The sequence below is a fragment of the Chiloscyllium punctatum genome, chromosome 19 (assembly GCF_047496795.1).
Source record: "Chiloscyllium punctatum isolate Juve2018m chromosome 19, sChiPun1.3, whole genome shotgun sequence".
Lineage (NCBI taxonomy): Eukaryota > Metazoa > Chordata > Chondrichthyes > Orectolobiformes > Hemiscylliidae > Chiloscyllium > Chiloscyllium punctatum.
Window position 1 is genome coordinate 98,011,712 of NC_092757.1, and position 20,738 is coordinate 98,032,449.

At 39.5% G+C, this 20,738-nt stretch overlaps 1 protein-coding gene across 1 annotated transcript in view; it reads left to right on the forward strand.

Moving 5' to 3' along the window:
* Positions 1–20,738, forward strand: part of LOC140491253 (integrin alpha-E-like) — a 344,341-nt gene that overhangs the window by 143,589 nt on the left and 180,014 nt on the right. The window contains exons 12-18 of the mRNA XM_072589219.1: positions 445–598; positions 8,628–8,778; positions 12,358–12,431; positions 13,440–13,569; positions 16,573–16,715; positions 16,862–17,002; positions 19,477–19,680. Coding sequence (XP_072445320.1) covers positions 445–598; positions 8,628–8,778; positions 12,358–12,431; positions 13,440–13,569; positions 16,573–16,715; positions 16,862–17,002; positions 19,477–19,680 — 997 coding nt within the window. The remainder of the gene's footprint in view (positions 1–444; positions 599–8,627; positions 8,779–12,357; positions 12,432–13,439; positions 13,570–16,572; positions 16,716–16,861; positions 17,003–19,476; positions 19,681–20,738) is intronic.

The following is a 20,738-nucleotide window of genomic DNA, read 5'->3' on the forward strand; positions in this document are numbered from 1 at the left end:
GAATTTTTAAAAATGAGTCAGAACGAGCTGATGGTGGTTTAACCTGAGGGCACCATGCCTCAGGTGAGTAACAAGGCATGGTAACCTAAACCATTGCAGTAGTTGAGTCCATGCTGTTCGGGTCACATTATATCATAAGCTAGCTGTCTAGGCAACTGAGCTAACTGACCACAGGATTCCAGTATTGCTTCTTTATCCATTGAGGATTGACAAATTATGACCAATGCTCCGCTACTTCTACCTTTGTTAATTTTAGAAATGCTAAGAATTTTAGAAAATCCTCTTCAACGTGCTCATCTATCAGTTTCTCACTGTTTTCAGATCTACTCTAACCTTGGTTTCTTTATTGTTCAAAGCATTAATGCCAACATATCACAAAATTGAATGTCCCAGGAAGTGAAATGTGCATGTGAGTTGCTGCCTTAACATTTTGTCCATTCACAGTGACAACATCTTCAATGAAACTCAAGGCTCCAATAGAAACGCCAAACGATTTATCATTGTAGTGACAGATGGAGAAATATTCAGAGATGACAGAAATCTAACAGATGTAATCAACTCAGCTAAAATGGTGAATATAACACGGATAGCTGTTGGGGTAAGTATATGAATGAAAGCTTCTTGGCGTAGCCTCAGTAATTGTCAGAGATTCCTATGATGTTAAAGCCTCCACTGGGTAGTCAAGTTGACATATCCTTTATCTGCGAAAGATGATTGCAGTGCAACCTCAGAATATGCCCTCCTGTATGACAGCATGAGCACTAAAGAACCTGTCCTTATAAGCAGATGATAAATTTCACATGACAGATGCTCCATGTGACTGTTTGAAGGCTTTTATGTTGCTGTATGTAAAGGCAACACAAGCACTGTGGACACTTCTGTTCTTGATTGAAGTTTGAGTGATTTTTTCCTAACGTTTTATTGAAATCAGTCATTTTTGATTGGATCCTTCAGACTGTGTTTTAATTGGTCGAAAGCCAGTTTGATGGGCATAATTAAAACTAAATAGTCAATAGTACGTCCAACAGTTACTAGTTATAATTTTACTCTAGTGATGAAGACATCTTTGTGATTCTGGACATGGACAAACATGTGACTATGCTAGTGTTTGGACCATAGGTGTTGCCATGATGTTTTGCATGTGATCTCCTGGTAGAACAGAGTATTGGTGGTGATGAGACCATATTCTGTATGGAGAAGAATACAGCTGGAGTTGACATTTCCAATTCATTCCCTGTTAATTAAATTTCCAAGAGGAATAACCTTATCTTTATTTGGAACCCACAGAGAGCTTGATCATGTTTGGCATAGACATCTTCTTGGTCTTATGTCTATGTGGTTGTGATACCTGTCCAGCAGTACAGGGCTGTAACATGGACCATATAAAGAGGCTCTAAAAGCACTGGAATCAAAAACATCAATAGTGCCTGTGGAAGATTGTACATATCAAATGAGAGGACAAGTGCATCAATTGCAGTGATGTCTCTCAAACAGATATCACATGCATCATTGCTTGATCATCCACCATTACCTTCGTTGGATTACGTTTAGGTCTGATGTCAAATAGCAGGTTCTCAAAGAAAATCATCTTCACCAGAAGAAATGCTTCAAGACTGTGCTGAAAGTCAAAGTGAAGATATGTAATGTTGACACCAAATTCTAGAAAATCACCCTGAACTGAACTGGATGGATGCAGTGTTATAAAGACTATTTGAGATCAAATGGTAACAAAATGAACAAGAAAAGTGAGAGTGGAGAAAATGACCCAAGCGAAGAATGCACGACCAGACATCCCACATGAGAATAAAGGTCTAACATGCCATAAAGTTTGTACATTCTAAACTGATTTCATCAGCCACCTTTGGTTTCTTGGAAGACAATCAGCTTGCTTGCAAAGAATAGTCAATAATAATAAGACAGATAGGTAGCTCAGAAGCAAAACCTTCATCACCTGTAAATAAGTAGCATTTAAGAGAAAAAGACTTACATTTATCAAAGACATTTTCTAACCACAGGATCTCTCAAAGTATTTCATAACAAATTAATATTATTTTGAAATGTCATGTAGGACATACAGCAGCCATTTTGTGCACATCAAGCTTCACAATCAGGAACATGGAGTCATAGAGATGTACAGCATGGAAACAGGCCCTTCAGTCCAACCCGTCCATGCCGACCAGATATCCCAACCCAATCTAGTCCCACCTGCCAGTACCCAACCCATATCCCTCCAAACCTTTCCTATTCATATACCCATCCAAATACCTCTTAAATGTTGCAATTTACCGTCACCACCACTTCCTCTGACAGCTCATTCCATACCCGTACCACCCTCTGTGTGAAAATGTTGCCCCTTAGGTCTCTTTTATATCTTTCCCCTCTCACCCGAAACCTATGCCCACTAGTTCTGGACTCCCTGACCCCAGGGAAGACTTTGCCTATTTACCCTATCCAGGTCCCTCATAATTTTGTAAAGCTCTATAAGGTCACCCCTCAGCCTTTGACACTCCAGGAAAAACAGCCCCAGCCTGTTCAGCCTCTCCCTGTAGCTCAAATCTTCCAACCCTGGCAACATCCTTGTAAATCTTTTCTGAACCCTTTCAAGTTTCACAACATCTTTCCGATAGGAAGGAGACCAGAATTGCACGCAATATGCCAACAGTGGCCTAACCAATGTCCTGTACAGCCACAACATGACCTCCCAACTCCTGTACTCAATACCCTGACCAATAAAAGAAAGCATACCAAACGCCTTCTTCACTATCTTATCTACCTGCGACTCCACTTTCAAGGAGCTATGAACCTGCCCTCCAAGGTCTCTTTGTTTAGCAACACTCCCTAGGACCTTACCATTAAGTGTATAAGTCCTGCTAAGTTTTGCTTTCCCAAAATGCAGCACCTCACATTTATCTGAATTAAACTCCATCTGCCACTTCTCAGCCCATTGGCCCATCTGGTCCAGATCCTGTTGTAATCTGAGGTAACCCTCTTCGCTGTCCACCACACCTCCAATTTTGGTGTCATCTGCAAACTTACTAACTGTACCTCTTATGCTCACATCCAAATCATTTACGTAAATGACAAGAAGTAGAGGACCCAGCACCAATCCTTGTGGCATTCCATTGGTCACAGGCCTCCAGTCTGAAAAACAACCCTCCACCAACAACCCTCTGCCTTCTACCTTTGAGCCAGTTCTGTATCCAAATGGCTAGTTCTCCCTGTATTCCATGAGATCTAACCTTGCTAATCATTCTCCCATGGGGAACCTTGTCAAACGCCTTACTGAAGTCCATATAGATCACATCTATCACTCTGCCCTAATCAATCCTCTTTGTTACTTTCTCAAAAACCTCAATCAAGTTTGTGAGATGGTAATGACAAAATCATCTGTTTTTGTGCTATCCACTGAAGAATACATATTGATCAGAATACCAGGGACAACGTCCTTGCTCTTCTTCAGAATAATGGATTGGTATTTTTAAATTTATCAGAGATGGCAGTCAAGATCTTGTTTTAACATAAAAACAGCATTATGGAGCAGAGAAGAGGCCCTTTGACCCATCAAAGTTGTGATGACCTACCTACATTATTTCCACTTTCCAGTACTTGGCCCATAGCCTTGAATGCTATGACATTTCAAGTGCTCATTCATGTACTTTTAAAAAGTTGGAATTTCCCTCCTCCACTACCCTCTCAGCCACTGTGTTTCAGATTCCCAGCACCCTCTGGGTGAAAAAGGTTTTTCTCAAACTCCTCTAAACCTTTACCTTAAAATTATTGATCTTTCAACACTTACTGGCTTTAATTTCTGAGAGCTAGTCCAGGAGTGAGATTTTTAATTAATTCATTCACAGGATGTGGGTGTTGCTGGATTGCCCAGTATTTGTTACCCATCCACAACTTCCCAGAGGGCAGTTAAGGGTCAAGCACATTGCATGGGACCTGGAGTCACATGTCGGCCAAACCATGTAAGGATGACAGTTTTCTTCCTTAAATGACATTAGTGAACCAGATTTTACCTCAAAAGTAACTAACTCAATTTGACATAGTGTAACTATCACTAGAACGTGGAAATATTTTTGTCATATTTGTAGCCTTTTACCAATTTTGTAGGAAGGAAATTTATAGTGATTGGTGATGTGCTTTCTAGGTTCAGTTGGTAAAAAGTTTACTTTTAACACTATGAAATGGATTTGGAACATTAACTTTTTAAAATTAAGATATTAAGATATTTCGTAGAATATAGCCATTGGAATCTGAGAAATTGTTTACAGATGTCTTTGGAAGGGTCTCTGGACTTGAAATGTTAACTGTGGTTTCTCTCTATGATAGAGCCAAACCTACTGATTTTCTCCAGCAATTTCTGGGAATTTATTGTGTGTGAAATTTGTTTACAATTGTGATGTTACATTTGGCTTCTTGAATAGCTTCCAAATTTGTATCTGCAAAACCATTCAGACTGCATATTTCCATATCAGTAATCCATTATCACATCCAAGACAGCCTGCTCCCTGGTTGGGACCATGACATAATTGCTCTAGGAAGCTATCCGTAATGCACTGTATGAATTCATTGTCAGAGATACCCTTTCCAACTTAAGGAACCCAATCAACGTGAAGGTCAAAGTCACCTGTAATTGTTGCTCTATTCTTTTTACATACTATAACTTGTTGATTCTTACTCTTTCCTACAGTGTAACTACTGTTTAGGGGCCTATGCACTTCTGCTCCTACTGTTTCCTTTCTTTTCTTGTTATTTACCTTCACTCAAATGAGCTATACATAATCTGAGCCTAGATCATCTCTCCCTCATTACACCTCTATTAACAGGGCTGCCCCACCACCTTTTCCTTTCGTCTTATATTTCCAAAAAGGTCAAGCATCGCTGAATATTAAGTTCTCAGTTCAGATTTCCTTGTAACCATGCCTCCGTTACAGTTACAAGTTCATATTCATTTCCCTTGATTTCCCCTGTCAGTTAATTTTCATGCATGAAAATGCAAAGCCTTTAGTCTTGTCTCTCTGCCATTTTAAATCACCCTGGCTCTCTCTGTACTGTGGCCTTATTTGCCTCTTCCCTTGATTACCCTTTTTTATTGCCTTGATCCTTGTATCTTTGATCCAAATCTGTATGAAAGAGCTGAACTCAATGTATGAATTGAGTGTGACTGCAGTCAAATGCTACTTTGAAACCAATTAAGTGTGGCAGCAAGGAACCCTGGCAAAATTGTAGGAGCAAGATCCTGCTGACCGAGGACAAAAGACACAGGAGGTAGACAGCATTTACACATGTAATGGATTTTTATTCAAGCAAAAGCCGGTTAATACAGTGAGAGGGCCAAATGATCTTCCTGATTCTGGCTTCAATATGAGGACACAATCATTCCCTTAACCTTCAGCTCAGATCAGAAGAGATCAATGACACACACTGATTTTTACAGTAAAAAAAACAGTATTTTTTAATACACTGTTACAATTATCATACACAAGTGGTTACTGTGCCTTTCACTTCCCCTCCATGGAACTAATCCTATAAAACATCTGACCAATTATGGGCATTCCAAAGACAACCCTAGGTTCCCTAAGACTTTTAACAATTATTGTGATCTCTAGGCCTTGGGATCTTTCTATGTTGCATTCCAAAGTTATTGGCTGTACTCTTTTGGTCTTGTCCCTGGTTTGCTTATCTCAGAGAACTGCTTGAATTCTATTGTTCATTGTACTTGCTATCTCCATGAACTGTTGTCACTTTTTATATAAAAGACAGTGGATTCTGTTATAAAATTCATAATATTAAAATTTTGTAATTACTCCTACTGTTAATACACTTTAGCTAATGTGACAAGATATACCAGACATCTCTTTTATGTTTTCCCTTCATGCATTCATTATAATTTTTATCCCTGAGATTATTTAAAGAATGTTTAACTGGAACCTATTAATATTGTAAGTAATTTAAAAGCAACAACTAATTTCAGCAAAATATCTTTAACTACTGTTTTTATGGCTGAACACATACTTTCCTTAAGACTGGAATTACTTACTTGCTGTGGTTTAATGATCTTTCAAAGTTTTTATGAGTTAAAGTTCTATTATTTCTTCTTTGTTTTTTACAAATCTTCAAATTGTTCATCCTTGAATCTCCTTATTCCATTGTCTTTTGCAGTCTTTGGAATCCTGTCATTCAGATTTTTTTTTGCCTCGGAATAAACCCCTTCTCAAAAGGTGCTTTTTTTAAAAAACCTTAATGCTGAAGTAGGCTTTTTGAATTTTGTCAGTTTGGTTTCTCTTAAAAATAGCCAGTTCAAGCAGGCGTTTCTTTAAATTCCAGCCATTTTATGTCTATTTAAAACAAGGACAGCTCCAACAAGGGAAATCTGGGAAAAATCTCTCCAATGCTTGGAGTCTTCTTTACAATTCTTTGATAAGCTGTGGGTAATGCTGTCTCAGCCAACATTTGTTATCTATCCTCAATTGCCTTTGAGATTGATAATAAAATAAAATGGTTGTTAATGTAACAGGATAACCACCTGCTGCTGGAATTCCTTAGAGCAACTTCCTAGGCCTAGCCATTTACATCATAATCTTCCCTGTATTTTAATGGCAGAAATGGAATGTTGCTGATTACTACAAAAGGCTTAACACAATTCAAGTCAAAACAGCCCTCTTGACTGACACATCATCCACCAACTTAAAGCTTCTTCTAATACTGATACACAGTGGTAGCAATAAGTATGTTCTAGAAGGTGCAATGCAGTCACTCAATGTTCCATTGACAGCACCTTGTAAACTCTCAACCTCTACCACCTTGAGAGTCAAGGCAGCAGAAACATGATATCACCACAACCTGTACATATCCCTCCAAGCTACATACTATCCTGACTTAGAACTATATTGATGTATGGTTACTGTTGCTATGTCAAAATCCAGGAACTCTCTTCCACTCAGCATTTTCAGAATATCTATTCCAGAGTGATTTTGACAGTTCAAGGAGGCAGCTCAAAACCACCTTATCAAGGACAATTAGATGTGCAACGAATGCTGGCAATGTACTTGCCAGCAATACTTCCATGCTGTGAAAGATTAAGAGTAAGCTAAAGAAAGATGAGAATTTCTGGATCCAGCAATTGTGTCTTTGCCATACCCTCATTGTGATTGAGCACCCCAGCCCTATTGAATGGCTGGCAATCTTCCATCTCTCCTGTTTCTATTTTAATCTTTATGATCCTTCCCTCCTGTCCAGTATGTCTCCTAATCTTCTGTTCCTGGTGCTTATAATCTCACCTGTACCCCAGACATCAATATTTCACCCTCCATCCCTTAGAATCTTGAACAACATCTAATCAGTACCTCTGATCTTGCCAACTGTTCTAAGGAATGGTCACCAGACCTGAGATGTTATCTTTGATTTCTCTTCACAGATGCTGCCAGACCTGATGAGCTTTTCCAGCAACTTCTATTTTTGTTTCTAATTCACAGCATCCACAGTTCTTTCAGTTTTTATTTAACATGTTAAATACAGCTTATTATTGTGATAATTATTATTCCACAGGAGATAGGCATCCCTGTCTCCAGACAGTTGGGAGACTTGGTAAAGCTTACATTATGATAATGAGCTCCATCTTTCACAGTTATACTGCAACATTAGAACATAGAATATTACAGCATAGAAATAAGCCCTTTAGCCTTCCCAAGTCTCTGCCAATCATGATCAGTCTAAACTAATCCCATCTGCCTCCACTTGGTCAGTCTATTCTCTGCCTATTCATGTATCTGTCAAAATACTTCTCAAACATTGCTATCATACCTACATCTACCACCATCCCTAGTAATGTACTCCATGTACCTACCACTCTGTAAAAACTCCACCAATTTTCCTGTTGTCTGCAAACTTACTAAGCAGCCCACCTACATTTTCATCTAAATTATTTAGATATATTACAAACAACAGAGATTCCATCACTTATCCTTGTAGAACACCACTGGTCAGACCTCCAATCAGAAAAACACCCATCCACAACTACTCTTGTCTTCTATGGACAAGCCAATCTTGTATCCAACTTACCATTGATTCCATGTGACTGAATCTTCTGGACCAGCCTATCACGAGGGAGCTTGTCAAATGCTTTAGTGAAGTTCATACAGACAACATCCACTTCCTTATCTTCATCAATCATCTACGTCACTTCCTCAAAGCACTCAATCAAATTTGTGAGACCCCTCCCCTATATAAAACTATACTAGCTATCCCTAATAAGTCCGTTCTTTTCCAAATTGAGCAAGTCCTGTCCCTAAGAAGCTTCTCTGATAATTTCCTTATGACTGATTTAAGGTTCTACATAAACAAAGGAGCCTTAAATCTATTTATGGCTATTCTCCAGTCTTCTAGAATCTCACTGGTGGCTAAAGAGGATACAAAGATCTTTAAGGCCCGTCCCTCAGTACTCAGGATAAATCCCATCAGAGCCTGGGAGCTTATTAATCTTAATGTTTTCCAATGTTGCAGAAAATTTCTGAGCACTTAAATGGTAGAATAAAGATGATTGAAAAATCAAGCCATGGGACACATCATGTGCACAAGATGAGTAGATTTCCAGTTGATTCAAATTCTCATTGTATTTCTGATAGGTTGGACCAGCCTTTAAGAAGGAAGCTGCATTTAATGAGCTGAAACTAATTGCATCTGATCCAGATGAGACGCACCTATTCCAGGTTGACAACTATAGTGCTTTAGATAGTCTCCTGATGAATCTAGAGAAAAATATTGTTGGAATTGAAGGTATATTTACCTATTTCAGTTCTTAATCTTGAGCACAATTGTTTCAAATATTCACAATATTGATTGAAGTGTAATATGGCACATAGATGTCAATGACCCAAGAAGAGCTATTTGTATATGAAACTTGAATTAAGATGAAGTTGAAAAGTAATTTCCTGGTTTGCTTTCACATCTTCAGAGTAAGTGTGTATGATGATGCTGTTTCTTGCCTTCCCATTTTGTACCAATGTTCCTATTTGCCTTAATTAGATTTATTTCTGTTAAAACATTGCAGAGTACAAGATAAGTTATACGTGATAAAATCATGTAATGTGATTTTAATATCATTCATGATCTTTGGGAGTTTGAAGTGCCAGCTAAATCTGGTGTCCTCTTATGGATAGTGCAAGCCACACAGAATGGTTGTGATGAGTTTGTAGGCAGTAATTCCAACCTCCTGCTTCTATTTACATTTGGGGTGCTTGTTTGACACGCAATGGAGAATGTGTCCAGAAAAACCTGGAAGTGTTAGACTGTGCCCTAGTTTTACTGATTTGAGTCTTTATGATTCACGGAGGGATCTGCTTCAGTAGTTAGTCATTGACTTAGAAAGTGGGTTAGAAAGGAAACTGAGCTAGAGAAACTGACTGACTGCTGCTTCTATGAACAAAGTTTATTACTAATGCAAAGCTATGTTTAGTATCTTGACACTTTCTTTTTGTCCTGTACACAAATTGCAGGACAATTCTAACCCAGTCTCTTACCTCCCAATCAATCTACTCTTTACCAACATTATGGTGAGTAGTGTCAGTAATAGTGCTATGGAGTAACTCAGCAATAATGTGCTAGTTCAGATCAGTTGGCTCCTGATCTCATTTCAATATTGGTTCAAATATGGATCAAAGAGATAAATTCCAGAGTTAGGTGAGAGTAACATCCTTGACAACAAGGCTGCATTTGACTGAATATGGCATCAAGGAGCCAAAGAGAAAATGGAGTCAATGGAAATCAGTAGAAAACATTCACTGGTTAGAGTCATAGCTGGCGCATAGGACGATTGTTGTGATTATTGGAGATTAGCCATCTCAGCACCAAATGCTTTGGATGAGCACAGCTGTAGCAATATTAAATAAGCTTGGTGCCAAGGATGAGAAAATGGCTTGCTTAGTACAGCAAATCTGCAAGCATTCGGTCCCTCCACCACCAATTCATAGTAGCAGCTATGGTACCATCCAAAAGATGTACAAAGAACAAAGAAAATTTACAGCCCAGGAACAGGCCCTTCGGCCCTCCAAGCCTGAGCTGATCCAAATCTACTGTCTAAACCTGTCACCCAATTCCTAAGCATCTGAATCCCTCTGCTCTCCACCTACTCGTGCATCTGTCCAGACACATCTGAAATTAATCTACTGTGCCTGCCTCAACCACCTCTGCTGACAGAGTTCCAGATGCCCACCACCCTTTGTGTGAAGTAATTGCAGCGTGTATCCCCCTTAAACTTTCCACCTCTCACCTTGAAAGCGTGACCCCTCGTTATTGAATCCTTCACCCTGGGGAGAAAGTTTCTCTATCCACCCTGTCTATACCCTTCATGACTGTGTCGACCTCAATCGGGGGTGGGGGGTGGGATGGTGGAGAAGGCTGGGGGGTAGAAAACTCCCAATAAAGTGACTGCACCTTCCCTGTTTCTGACATCCACCAGACTGACTTTGTAGACAAACCCTCCTCGATGACCTCCCTTTCTTCAGCTATGATACTATTCCTCATTAGCAATGCCACTCTTTTCCCCCCTTCCCCCCCTTCTTTTTACCACCCCCCAAATCATTTTGAAACATCTAAATCCTCGAACATCCAACAACCATTCCTGCCACTGATATCCAAGTCTCCGTAATTGCCACAACATCATAGTCCAAATGCTGTTCCATGCTCTAAGTTCATCACGCTTATTCCTGATACTACTTGCATTAAAGTTGGCACAATTAAACTATCACACTGACTTCACCTTTGCGCTTTTAAGTGGCTATCCTTTCTCACAGACTCTCTGCGCTCTTTATCTGGCTATTCACTACCTACTCCAACATCTGATTTGTACCTCAGATTCCCACCCTCCCGCCAATCTAATTTAAAAGTTTCTGAAGAACTCTTCTGAACCTCCCGCCCAGGATATTGGTTCCCTTCCAGGTGTAACGTGTCCTTCTGGTACAGGACCCAACTTCCCTTGAAGGTAGCCCAAAGGTCCATATATCTGAAGCTCCCCCTCTCCCACACCAGTCCTGTAGCCACTTGTTCATCTGCACTCGCTCTGTATTCCTAGCCTCACTAGCACATGGCACCAGTAGCAATCCTGAGATTGCTACTCTGCTCGTCCTGCTTTCTAGCTTCCAACCTAATCTTGATCAGATAGGCAAATGGACAGAAAATTGGCAGACTGAGTTTTACTTGGATAAATGAGAGGGGTTACACTTTGGTAAGACAAACCAGGGCAGGACTTACACAGTTCATAGTTGGGACCTGAGGAGTAGTATTGAATAGAGTGACCTAGTGTTCAGTTCCTTGAAAGTGGCATCACAGGGTGTTGAAGAAAGCCTTTGGCCTGTTAGCTTTCATTGGTCAGGGCATTGAATATTTGAATTGGGATGTCACGTTGCAGCTGTATAAGACATTGATGAGGCCACTTTTGGAATAGTGTCCAGTTCTGGTCACCCTGCTATAGGAAGGATATTACTAAATTGGTAACAGGTACAAAGAGGATTTACAAGGGCGTTACTGTGACTGTAGAGTTTGAGTTATCGTGCGAAGCTGGAGAGGCTTGGAATTTTTTTTTCCCCTGGAGAATAGGAGGCTGAGGGGTGATCTTATAGAGGTTTATAAAATTGAGGGCACAGGTAAGGTGAATAGCAAAGGTCTTTTCCCTGGGGTAGGGGATTTCAAAATTAGAGGCCATAAGGGTCTGATAGACAGCAACCAGTCCACAGATATCACCCTGAGAGAGAGAAAGGAAACTGAAAGTAATTGAGTCACAGAGAATGGATACAGACCCTTTGGTCCAACTCATCCACACTAACTAGGTTATCTAAACTGAACTAGTCCTATTTGCCTGTGTTTGGCCCATATCCCTGTTTACCACTCCAAATGTCTCTTAAGTATTGTCTTTGTCATGCCTTTACCACTTCCTTTGGCAGCTCATTCTATATACTCACAACATTGTGTGAAAAGTTTCCCCTTGTGTCCCTTTTTAATTAATTCCCCTCTCATCTTAAACCTATGTGTTCTAGTTTTGGACTCCTCTACCCTTGTAAAAGACTTTGGTTATTCACCTTATCTATCCCTATCCTGATCTTATGAATCTCTATAACATCACCCCTCAGCCTCCTACACTCCAAAAATAAATGATTCCATGGATTGGCCAGGCTAAATTGCCACATAGTGTCCAGTCTATGTGAATTAGCCACGGGAATGTGGGGTTCGAGGATGTAATGGTCTACTGATTGATTGTTCTCTTCATAAGTAATGCTTGCCAGGTCTGATATAGTTGTAAAGTCATTATTTACTGCTCGCATTCACTGTTTAATGTTGTCAATTTATTCATTAATTCTCCAGGTACCCAAGGTGTAAACATCAGTGCATTTCAGATGGAACTGGCCCAAGCTGGATTTAGTGCAGATTATGCTGATGTGAGATTTGTAAACTTTTTATGAAATCTGTGATTATTGATTTACTTTTAAGGAAAAATCATGTTTTCCATATTGCATTTTAATGATAAAAATGGGACAGTGCCAGAACATTGCTGTCCACTAATATAGATCTCAATCACCCACTGCCTCAAATACTTTTGCAACCTTTCCCTGAACCTAACCTTAATCCTAGCCCTAACCCTATTGGTCTGTGCCCCCGAGTCAATCTGTTTCATCACTTATGCAAATTGAGGAAGACAACACTTTCCTCTGTGTAGCTTGAACCTATGTTTACCCACTTAGAGTTTGTGACTGTTTCAAACATGTTAGTAGTGTATAATGTAATGAACAGATATTTGTTTTCTTGCATTTGGTCGGAACTATGCAAAAGACAAAATATGTTTTGAAATAAATGTTTTTTGCTGACCCGTCATTTTTAACTGGAAAAGCAACAAAATTTACACAATCAGCATACAAGCAAATAATATTTGGCAACATGGCCTTAATCAACATCTTCAGGCACGGCCACAACAATTATTTTTAGCATATGAAGTTCTCTGTGGCCTCTAACTGCATTTCAGCATATTGAAATGTCCAGCTATATTAATCTGTTCAAATCTCCATATCATTCCACTGCAGTAGTCTTCGTTGCTCCTTCTAAGATTCCTTTTGGAATTCCCTTCATCTTTATTGCCTAATTTAACCCCCTGATTTAAATAACAAATCCCGAGATTGCTACAGACTGCAATCATGCTGTTACAACGATTTGTGGCACAAGTGGAGTTGGCCATATATTTTCTACCCATTTTTAGCAGAATTCACACTGCACATTTTTTTCAAAAGAAAATGAGCCTTACTGCAATCAAACAAAGTGAATTTTTTCTCCTTGTATAGCTGTTGTACCAATTCATAGGAAAACAAACAAATTAATGTTTTTATTCTCAAGAATAACCAAGTGATTATCCTGGCTAACTCTTCTGGAGTAAATAATTATTATGATCTTTACAGGGCAACATTTTACTTGGTGCTGTAGGAGCATATGACTGGAGTGGAGGAGTAATAATGTATAACCAAGAAACAGGAGCACTTTTTCTAAATGAGACGAAAGGAACACTCGAAGCAGCTTACAGTTACCTTGGTATGTTTTATCCTAACCTTGTAAAGTTTCTTTATGAAGCTATTAGAAATTTTACAAATGTCAATACTGTAAACAAGTACTGGATCTGACCCAATTGTATTCATATTAAATGTACCTATATCTTCAAATGAAATTGATCTAAAACTTTGGACAGAGGTATAACCTTCAGTGCTGCTGTTATTCTTTTTATACTTAGAACTTAGGAGCAAGAGTAGGGCACATGACCCTTCAAATCTGTTCGTTCAGTCATATCATGGTGAATTTGGTTATAGTGTCAGCTCCATTTTCCTGTCGGCACCTGTGACTCTTGACTTTATTTTTCTTTCCTTGCTCTTTTTTGAAAACCAAAAAAAAATCAGCAGCATACTTCAGGAGTATTTGCAACTGATGCCTTCAGTGAATCTGGTGCAGAGAAAGTAAGACCGTGAAAGGTATCTAGTATGTTTGGCAACAAAATCATATCTTCAGCATTTTCTACCGATTTGTAATTTTCTATCATCCACATAAGGGTTAACTTTAAATGTGTATATCCATTTTAAATTAACAATCATTATTTTGTGTATCTGCAAAACTGATATTCTACAATTCTGAAAGATGATATGATAATAAATCGAAAGTTGTTTTATCTTTATAAACCTTTTATCCTTTCAAGGAAGGTGGATAGATTGTGTTTAGTGAGAGAGACCGGAAAGGAAGGCTGCCCCATTAGTAATTATGAAAGGAGTGAAGATTGTATCAAATTGAATGAATAGCTGCATAACTTTGCAAAGATGAGAGGCAGGTCAGAAAACTAGACAGAATAGTTAAGAATGACTAAAATATTAGTAGTGAAACGCAAATTAGAGTGTTAGAGAAAGCTAGCTGGAAATATCAAAGCAGATAGCAAGAGCTTCTAGAGGTATTTAACATGGATAAGAGGAAGTAAAGTCGACATCAAGAAAGTACATCTGGGGAATTAATAATGGCATATTGCAGATGATTTGAATAAATTATTTTGCATCTGTCTTCACCACTGGAGTTCTAAAGGGTGCTGGAGTTTTTAGAAGAGGTAACAGAAAGGTTTCACTATGGTAATGCTGTTGACATGGTGCAGAAGGATTTCAAAAGGCATTTGATACAGTGCCACACAACAGAGTTAAGGAAAATCCCAAAGCCTTTTATTCATATACAAGGAGCAAGAGGGAGCTAGAGAAAGCTTTGCTTCATTCAGGGACAAAGGAGAAAAGTCATGCGTGGAGTCAGGGAAAATGCGTGAGATTCTTAATGAGTACTTTGCAGTGGTATTCACCAAGGAGAGGGACATGACAGATGTTGAGGTTAGGGCTAGATCTTTGGTTACTTGAGGTCAAGTTGGCATAAGAGAGGAAGTGTTGGGTATCTAAAATGCATTAAGATGGACAAGTTCCCAGGTCTGGATTGGATCTATCCCAGATTAACGAGGGAAGCAAGAGAGGAAATAACTGGGGCCTTAACAGATATCTTTACAGCATCCGTGAACATGGGTGAGGTCCCAGACGACTGGAGAATTGCTAATGTTGTCCCCTTGTTTCAGATGGGGACAGGGATAATCCAGGTAAGCAAGCAAGCCTACATCTATAATCCAAGTAATTATAGACTGATGAGCCTGCCATCAGCAGGAGGGAAGCTGCTGGAGAAGGTACTGAGGAATAGGATCTATTCCTATTTGGAAGAAAATGGGCTTATCAGTGATTGGCAACATGGTTTTATGCAGGGAAGGTCACGTCCCACCAATTTAATAGAATTTTTTCGAGGAAGTAACCAAGTTGATTGAGGGAAGGGCTGTAGATGTCGTATACATACGTAGACTTCATTAAAGCCTTTGATAAGGTTCCCATGGTAGACTGATGGAGAAAGTGAAGTTGTATGGGTGTACTAGCTAGATGGATAGAGAACTGACTGGGCAATAGGTGACAGTGAGGCATTATGGGTGTATGTAAGAAATAAGGATGCAGTTACATTGGTGGAGCTACATTGCAGGCCTCCCAACAGTGAGTGTGAGGTAGAAGAACAAATAGGTAGACAGATTATGGAAAGATGTAGAGGCAACAGAGTGGTGGTGATGGGAGATTTTAACTCTTCCAATATTGACTGGGATACACTTAGTGTCAGAGGTCTGGATGGGGCAGAATTTGTAAGGAGCATCTAAGAAAGTTTTCTAGAGCAGTACATCAATAGTCCAACAAGGGAAGGGGCCATATTGGACCTGGTGTTGGGGAATGAGCCAGGCCAGGTAGTAGAAGTTGCAGTGGATGGATTTCTTTGGGAATTGTGACCATAATTCTGTAAGTTTTAGAATACTCATGGACAAAGATGAGAGTGGCTTAATGGGATGAGTACTAAACTGGGCCAAGGCCAGATATCTCCCCCAGCATCACAACTGACCTACTTTTAATCTTTATACTGACTGCATTTGACCAGCAAAGGCTTCAGGGCCATGGATCCCTAGACTCTGGTAGCACTAAGTACCTGATTAAATGTGGCACTAGCCTCTGACAAAACAATCTCCCTTGACTCTAATGAAGGACATTGTGCTGAAATCTTCTCTGTTAGATTTCCATCTGCAAATTATAAATGTGTCAAAGTGTAGCAATATTCATCAAAGTGTTTGAACCTTCACAATTTCTTTCTAAAATTTGAAATCTTTACTTATATTTATGATCTACACATTCATCTTTTTGTCTTCTAGAATATATCCAACCGGTGCCTGTCAAGTGTGAACTGCCTTTTGTAGCAGCTATTTTACATTCTGTCCCCTTTTTTTTAGTCCCATAAAGAGGTTTAACTAGTGTTCATTTAGCATTTGTGATAAAGGATTTCCAACTGAAATGCTAATTTCCCATTTCTCTTTCCAGATACTGATGAATCTTCTATGTAAACCATAAAACCATATAGTTCTAACACTTCCTGTTTTTACTATACATTGGCAGTGTTTCCTGTTTCATTTACTATCTCTGTAGATCTGTAATGGTTCTCTCTTTCCAGGGTACAGTGTAGCTTCAGTAAAGGGAATGAATGGGCAGCATTTGTACGTTGCTGGAGCCCCTCGGCATAGCCAGACTGGACAAGTACTTGTATTTCAAGCAGGAACTTCTGTCAAAATAAAGCAACATCTTGCAGGGAAACAGGTTAGTTCATAATTGGAACTGAAGTCCAACATTGACAAAGCATTGTTTGCTACAAAATTAAATGCTTAGTTGCTGATTAAGTTTCCACATCAATGAATTTAAGAAGTTGTAGAATAAAATTCAAGGATTGAATTTTTCTGTTTCAGCTGGGGTCATACTTTGGTTCAGAGCTGTGCTCTCTGGATATAAACAATGATAATGTGACAGATTATCTTCTTGTCGGTGCTCCATTCTTTCATGTACAAGGCGAAGAGGGCATGGTTTATATCTACCAGCTCAATGACAAGGTATGGAATGGGGGCTGGTCCTCCTAAGCATGTACATTTGGACCAAGGACAGCTGGATTGCTGCTCTAGTGAATTTTGTAATGTTTTGGAGTGGTGCTTTCTGGAGGACAGCCTATATTTCTCTGAAAGTTTAAACAGAAAGAATGGAATTTCTGCACAGAGCTCTGAGGTCAAAGGATATTTGGATGAAGTTCTGTAGAGGAGAAATTTTAAAAATATGTGGGGGGGGGGTGTGGAGAGATTTCTTGTAGAAGTTTATAAAGTAATGATAGGTGTGGATAGGTTAATGGTGGTTGTCTTTTCCCTAGGATGGGGGATTTCAAGACTAGGGGGCACATTTTTAAGGTGAGAGGAGGGATTAAAAGGTTTTTTTTTAAGCGGGTGGCTTGCATGTGGAATAAACTTGCTGAGGAAGTAGTGGATATGGGTGCAATTAAATCTGTATGGACCATGCCAGACCCCCTCAACACATTTCAAGAAGGTAGCCTAGACCCTAACTTTTCCAGTTGTTTTAAACAGGTGTATAGTGGATATTCCAGGAGTGATGCAGCTGACCCAACCACTCAGTTTTAAATAAAACAATTTATTTATACACAAACAAAAGACAACCAAATTTAGAATAACATAACTATTTCAAAACCCGATCGGCTCTATCACAACCTAATGATGCTGTTCCATATACTTAGAACATCTCCATGAACACCCCCTTGGCAAAAAAAAATGCTAAAATGAAACACCGGCCCTTATAGGAGAGATGTCAGCGAGACAGAGGATCAGCAATGCAACTGCTTCTTTGGGTGCCCAGTGGCCTCTGTTTCCAGCTAAAACTTGACCAGCAGCTGCACAGGCACAGGCGGCGTGGTGGCTGTGGTTAGCACTGCTGCCTCACAGCGCCAGAGACCCGGATAAAATTCCCGCCTCAGGCAACTGTCTGTGTGGAGTTTGCACATTCTCCCCGTGTCTGCGTGGGTTTCCTCCGGGTGCTCAAGTTTCCTCCCACAGTCCAAAAATGTGCTGGCTAGCTGAATTGGCCATGCTAAATTGCCTGTAGTGTTAGGTGAAGGGGTAAATGTAAGGGAATGGGTCTGGGTGGGTTGCTGTTCGGCAGGTCGGTGTGGACTTGTTGGACCGAAGGGCCTGTTTCCACACTAAGTCATCTATCTAAAAGTGATCTAAAACAGCTTGCTAAAAACAAACCAAACCCTGAAGTGTGAGAACTGCCCACTCCCCTTTCATTATACAAGTGTTTCAAAAAAGTACAAAAGCTTTCTCAAATTGATGTTTTGAAACTTATTGGAACCTCTGTTTTTATGACCTCTCTGAGGAAAAAAAAAGCAAGGACAGAATAACCTTGTTAAAGGAGCAACATTGTCACAATGTTTAAAAGACATTTAGAGAAGTACATGAATAGAAAAGGTTTGGAGGGATATGGGCCAAGAGCAGACAGGTGGGACTTATTTAGTTTGGGATTATGTTTGGCATGGACTGGTTAGACTGAAGGGTCTGTTTCTGTGCTGTATGACTCTGATTATGAGTAGAATTATTTGGGTTCAGTAACCTTCCCCTTTCCTATTTCTTATGCTTTAAGATAAAGACAACCAAAGACTATTATCAAATCAACACCTTCTTAATTGATTAACTCAGAAGCATTGGCATAATGATGGAATTTCCTATTAATGCCAATGTGTTGCAGCCACTTACAAAATTAGTGTGATTTCTTATCCTTACATTGTTTGTTTGGGGTTCACTCTCACAGCACTAGCCTTCTCTGTGGGCCTAGAAATAGTGGGAAGGAATAGTGCAGGAGCAGATTTCTTGGGCTTTGGAGAATAGGACCTCATGGGTCCTGATGGATGTCAGTGGCTTAAATTCATGAATTAAACCACGATAACATTGGGGAAGAGGGTTTCCATTTACAAAATCTACTTAGGCCTACCCTTGCATCCTTGAGGGTTGTACAAATGACCATGCCTCCTGTTTGGCTTTCAGACAAGAAGCTGAAAGTTGGTCCTCTTTCACCTATTGGAATGATTCCACAGGCCTATGCAATGAAATGTGAAGAAAGTTGATCCTAATTAATTCTCTAGAAATTGAAAGCTCTACATTTCCTGACCTTGGTCCATGGGAGCTTGTCATTCTTTGGATATCTCAGCAGTCCCTCAAGTACTGGACAGTTCTTGAAGAACTTGACATTTCTGGGCTACTGGGAACTTCCTGGAAATCTAGGCATAATGAGTTTTCATTGGGATGCCGATCATTCCCTGGTATAGGGATCATGAAACTCGGCTCTATATAATTTTCTCAAGACAACTTTAGGAGTCCATGAAAATATGTAAAATGCGCAAGATGCGTGCTGCTGATTCTTGGCTGAAAATAAAAGGGCTCTATTCAATCTGTTGAACAGTGAACTGTTAATAGGAATGGTTCCAGATTTTCTTGCTATATTTATTATGTTTTATTATTTTATTGAACAGAATATATTTGAAGAGAAAGACAATTTGACAGGAATATCAAGTTATACCAATGCCAGATTTGGAGTTGCCATTGCAAACATAGGTGACATCAATATGGATGGATACAATGATGTAGCTATTGGAGCTCCACTGGAAGAAGACCATAGAGGCAGTATCTATATATTTAATGGACATAAGGATGGTATTCACAAGGCTCATTCCCAGGTAGGGTTAGCTACAGAAACGTCATGGTATCTGGTACAGTCCAAGCTCTCCTGACATTTTTTTTGGTGATCATGTTGTAGAGCAGTTGCCTCTTTGTAACTTGAAACACATAATACTGTGAACAGGAGTGATCCTCAAAGCTAGCAGTAAACGTTGACTTAGATTTCACCAGTGAAAATATTACCATGCATAAACCAAAATAACTTGTTGAATTGTTCTCTGAAATTGGCACAGAAGTTTAAGAACCACAGCAGAATAAACAGAAAAGAATTGTTAAAGCTTAGACTACTTTATTTCTGCTGTTCATGACTGTCTAACAATCAAACATTCATTATTGTGTTTCCTTTCACTAAGTTAAAGGTAGAAACCTTAATCTTGTCCAGTCCTTCCAGATATGCATAAATAGTGGAAAGCTGGCTCCGATTCTTCCAGCAAATCCTCTCTAACTTGATTGTTATACTGTATGATGCCGTGCCTTTATTCTGCTAACAGTCTGTGTCCCCTCCCTCTGCCAAATTAGTTTTAACTCCTTTCAACAGCGCCAGCAAACTCTTGCCTTTCTACTTCAGCTGTTTCTGTCTTCCTCTTAGTCTCTCTAAGTCTGTGTCACTGTAATCTAGAAAAAAAAAGTGGCCCTCCTTTTGTGTCAAGCTGTGAAAACAGACACCTGATTTTCTAATAGGTTTTGGTTGCAGATCATAATTTCCCTGTTTCCACTGAAAGTTAGTGTTACCATCCATAGTCTACGTATTCTGGAAATGATTTGGAGATGCCGGTGTTGGACTGGGGTGTACAAAGTTAAAAATCACACAACACCAGGTTATAGTCCAAAGGTTTAATTGGAAGCACTAGCTTTCGGAGCATCGCTCTTTCAGGTGGTAGTGGAGGGCTCAATCCTAACACCCAGAATTTATAGCAAAAATTTACAGTGTGATGTAACTGAAATTATACATTGAAAAATTTATTGTCTTTTAAGCCTTTCATCTGTTAGAATATCGTGATAGTTTCACTTTCATGTGTAAATCACAAAACCTTTTTTAAAAAGTTGCATTCTCAGG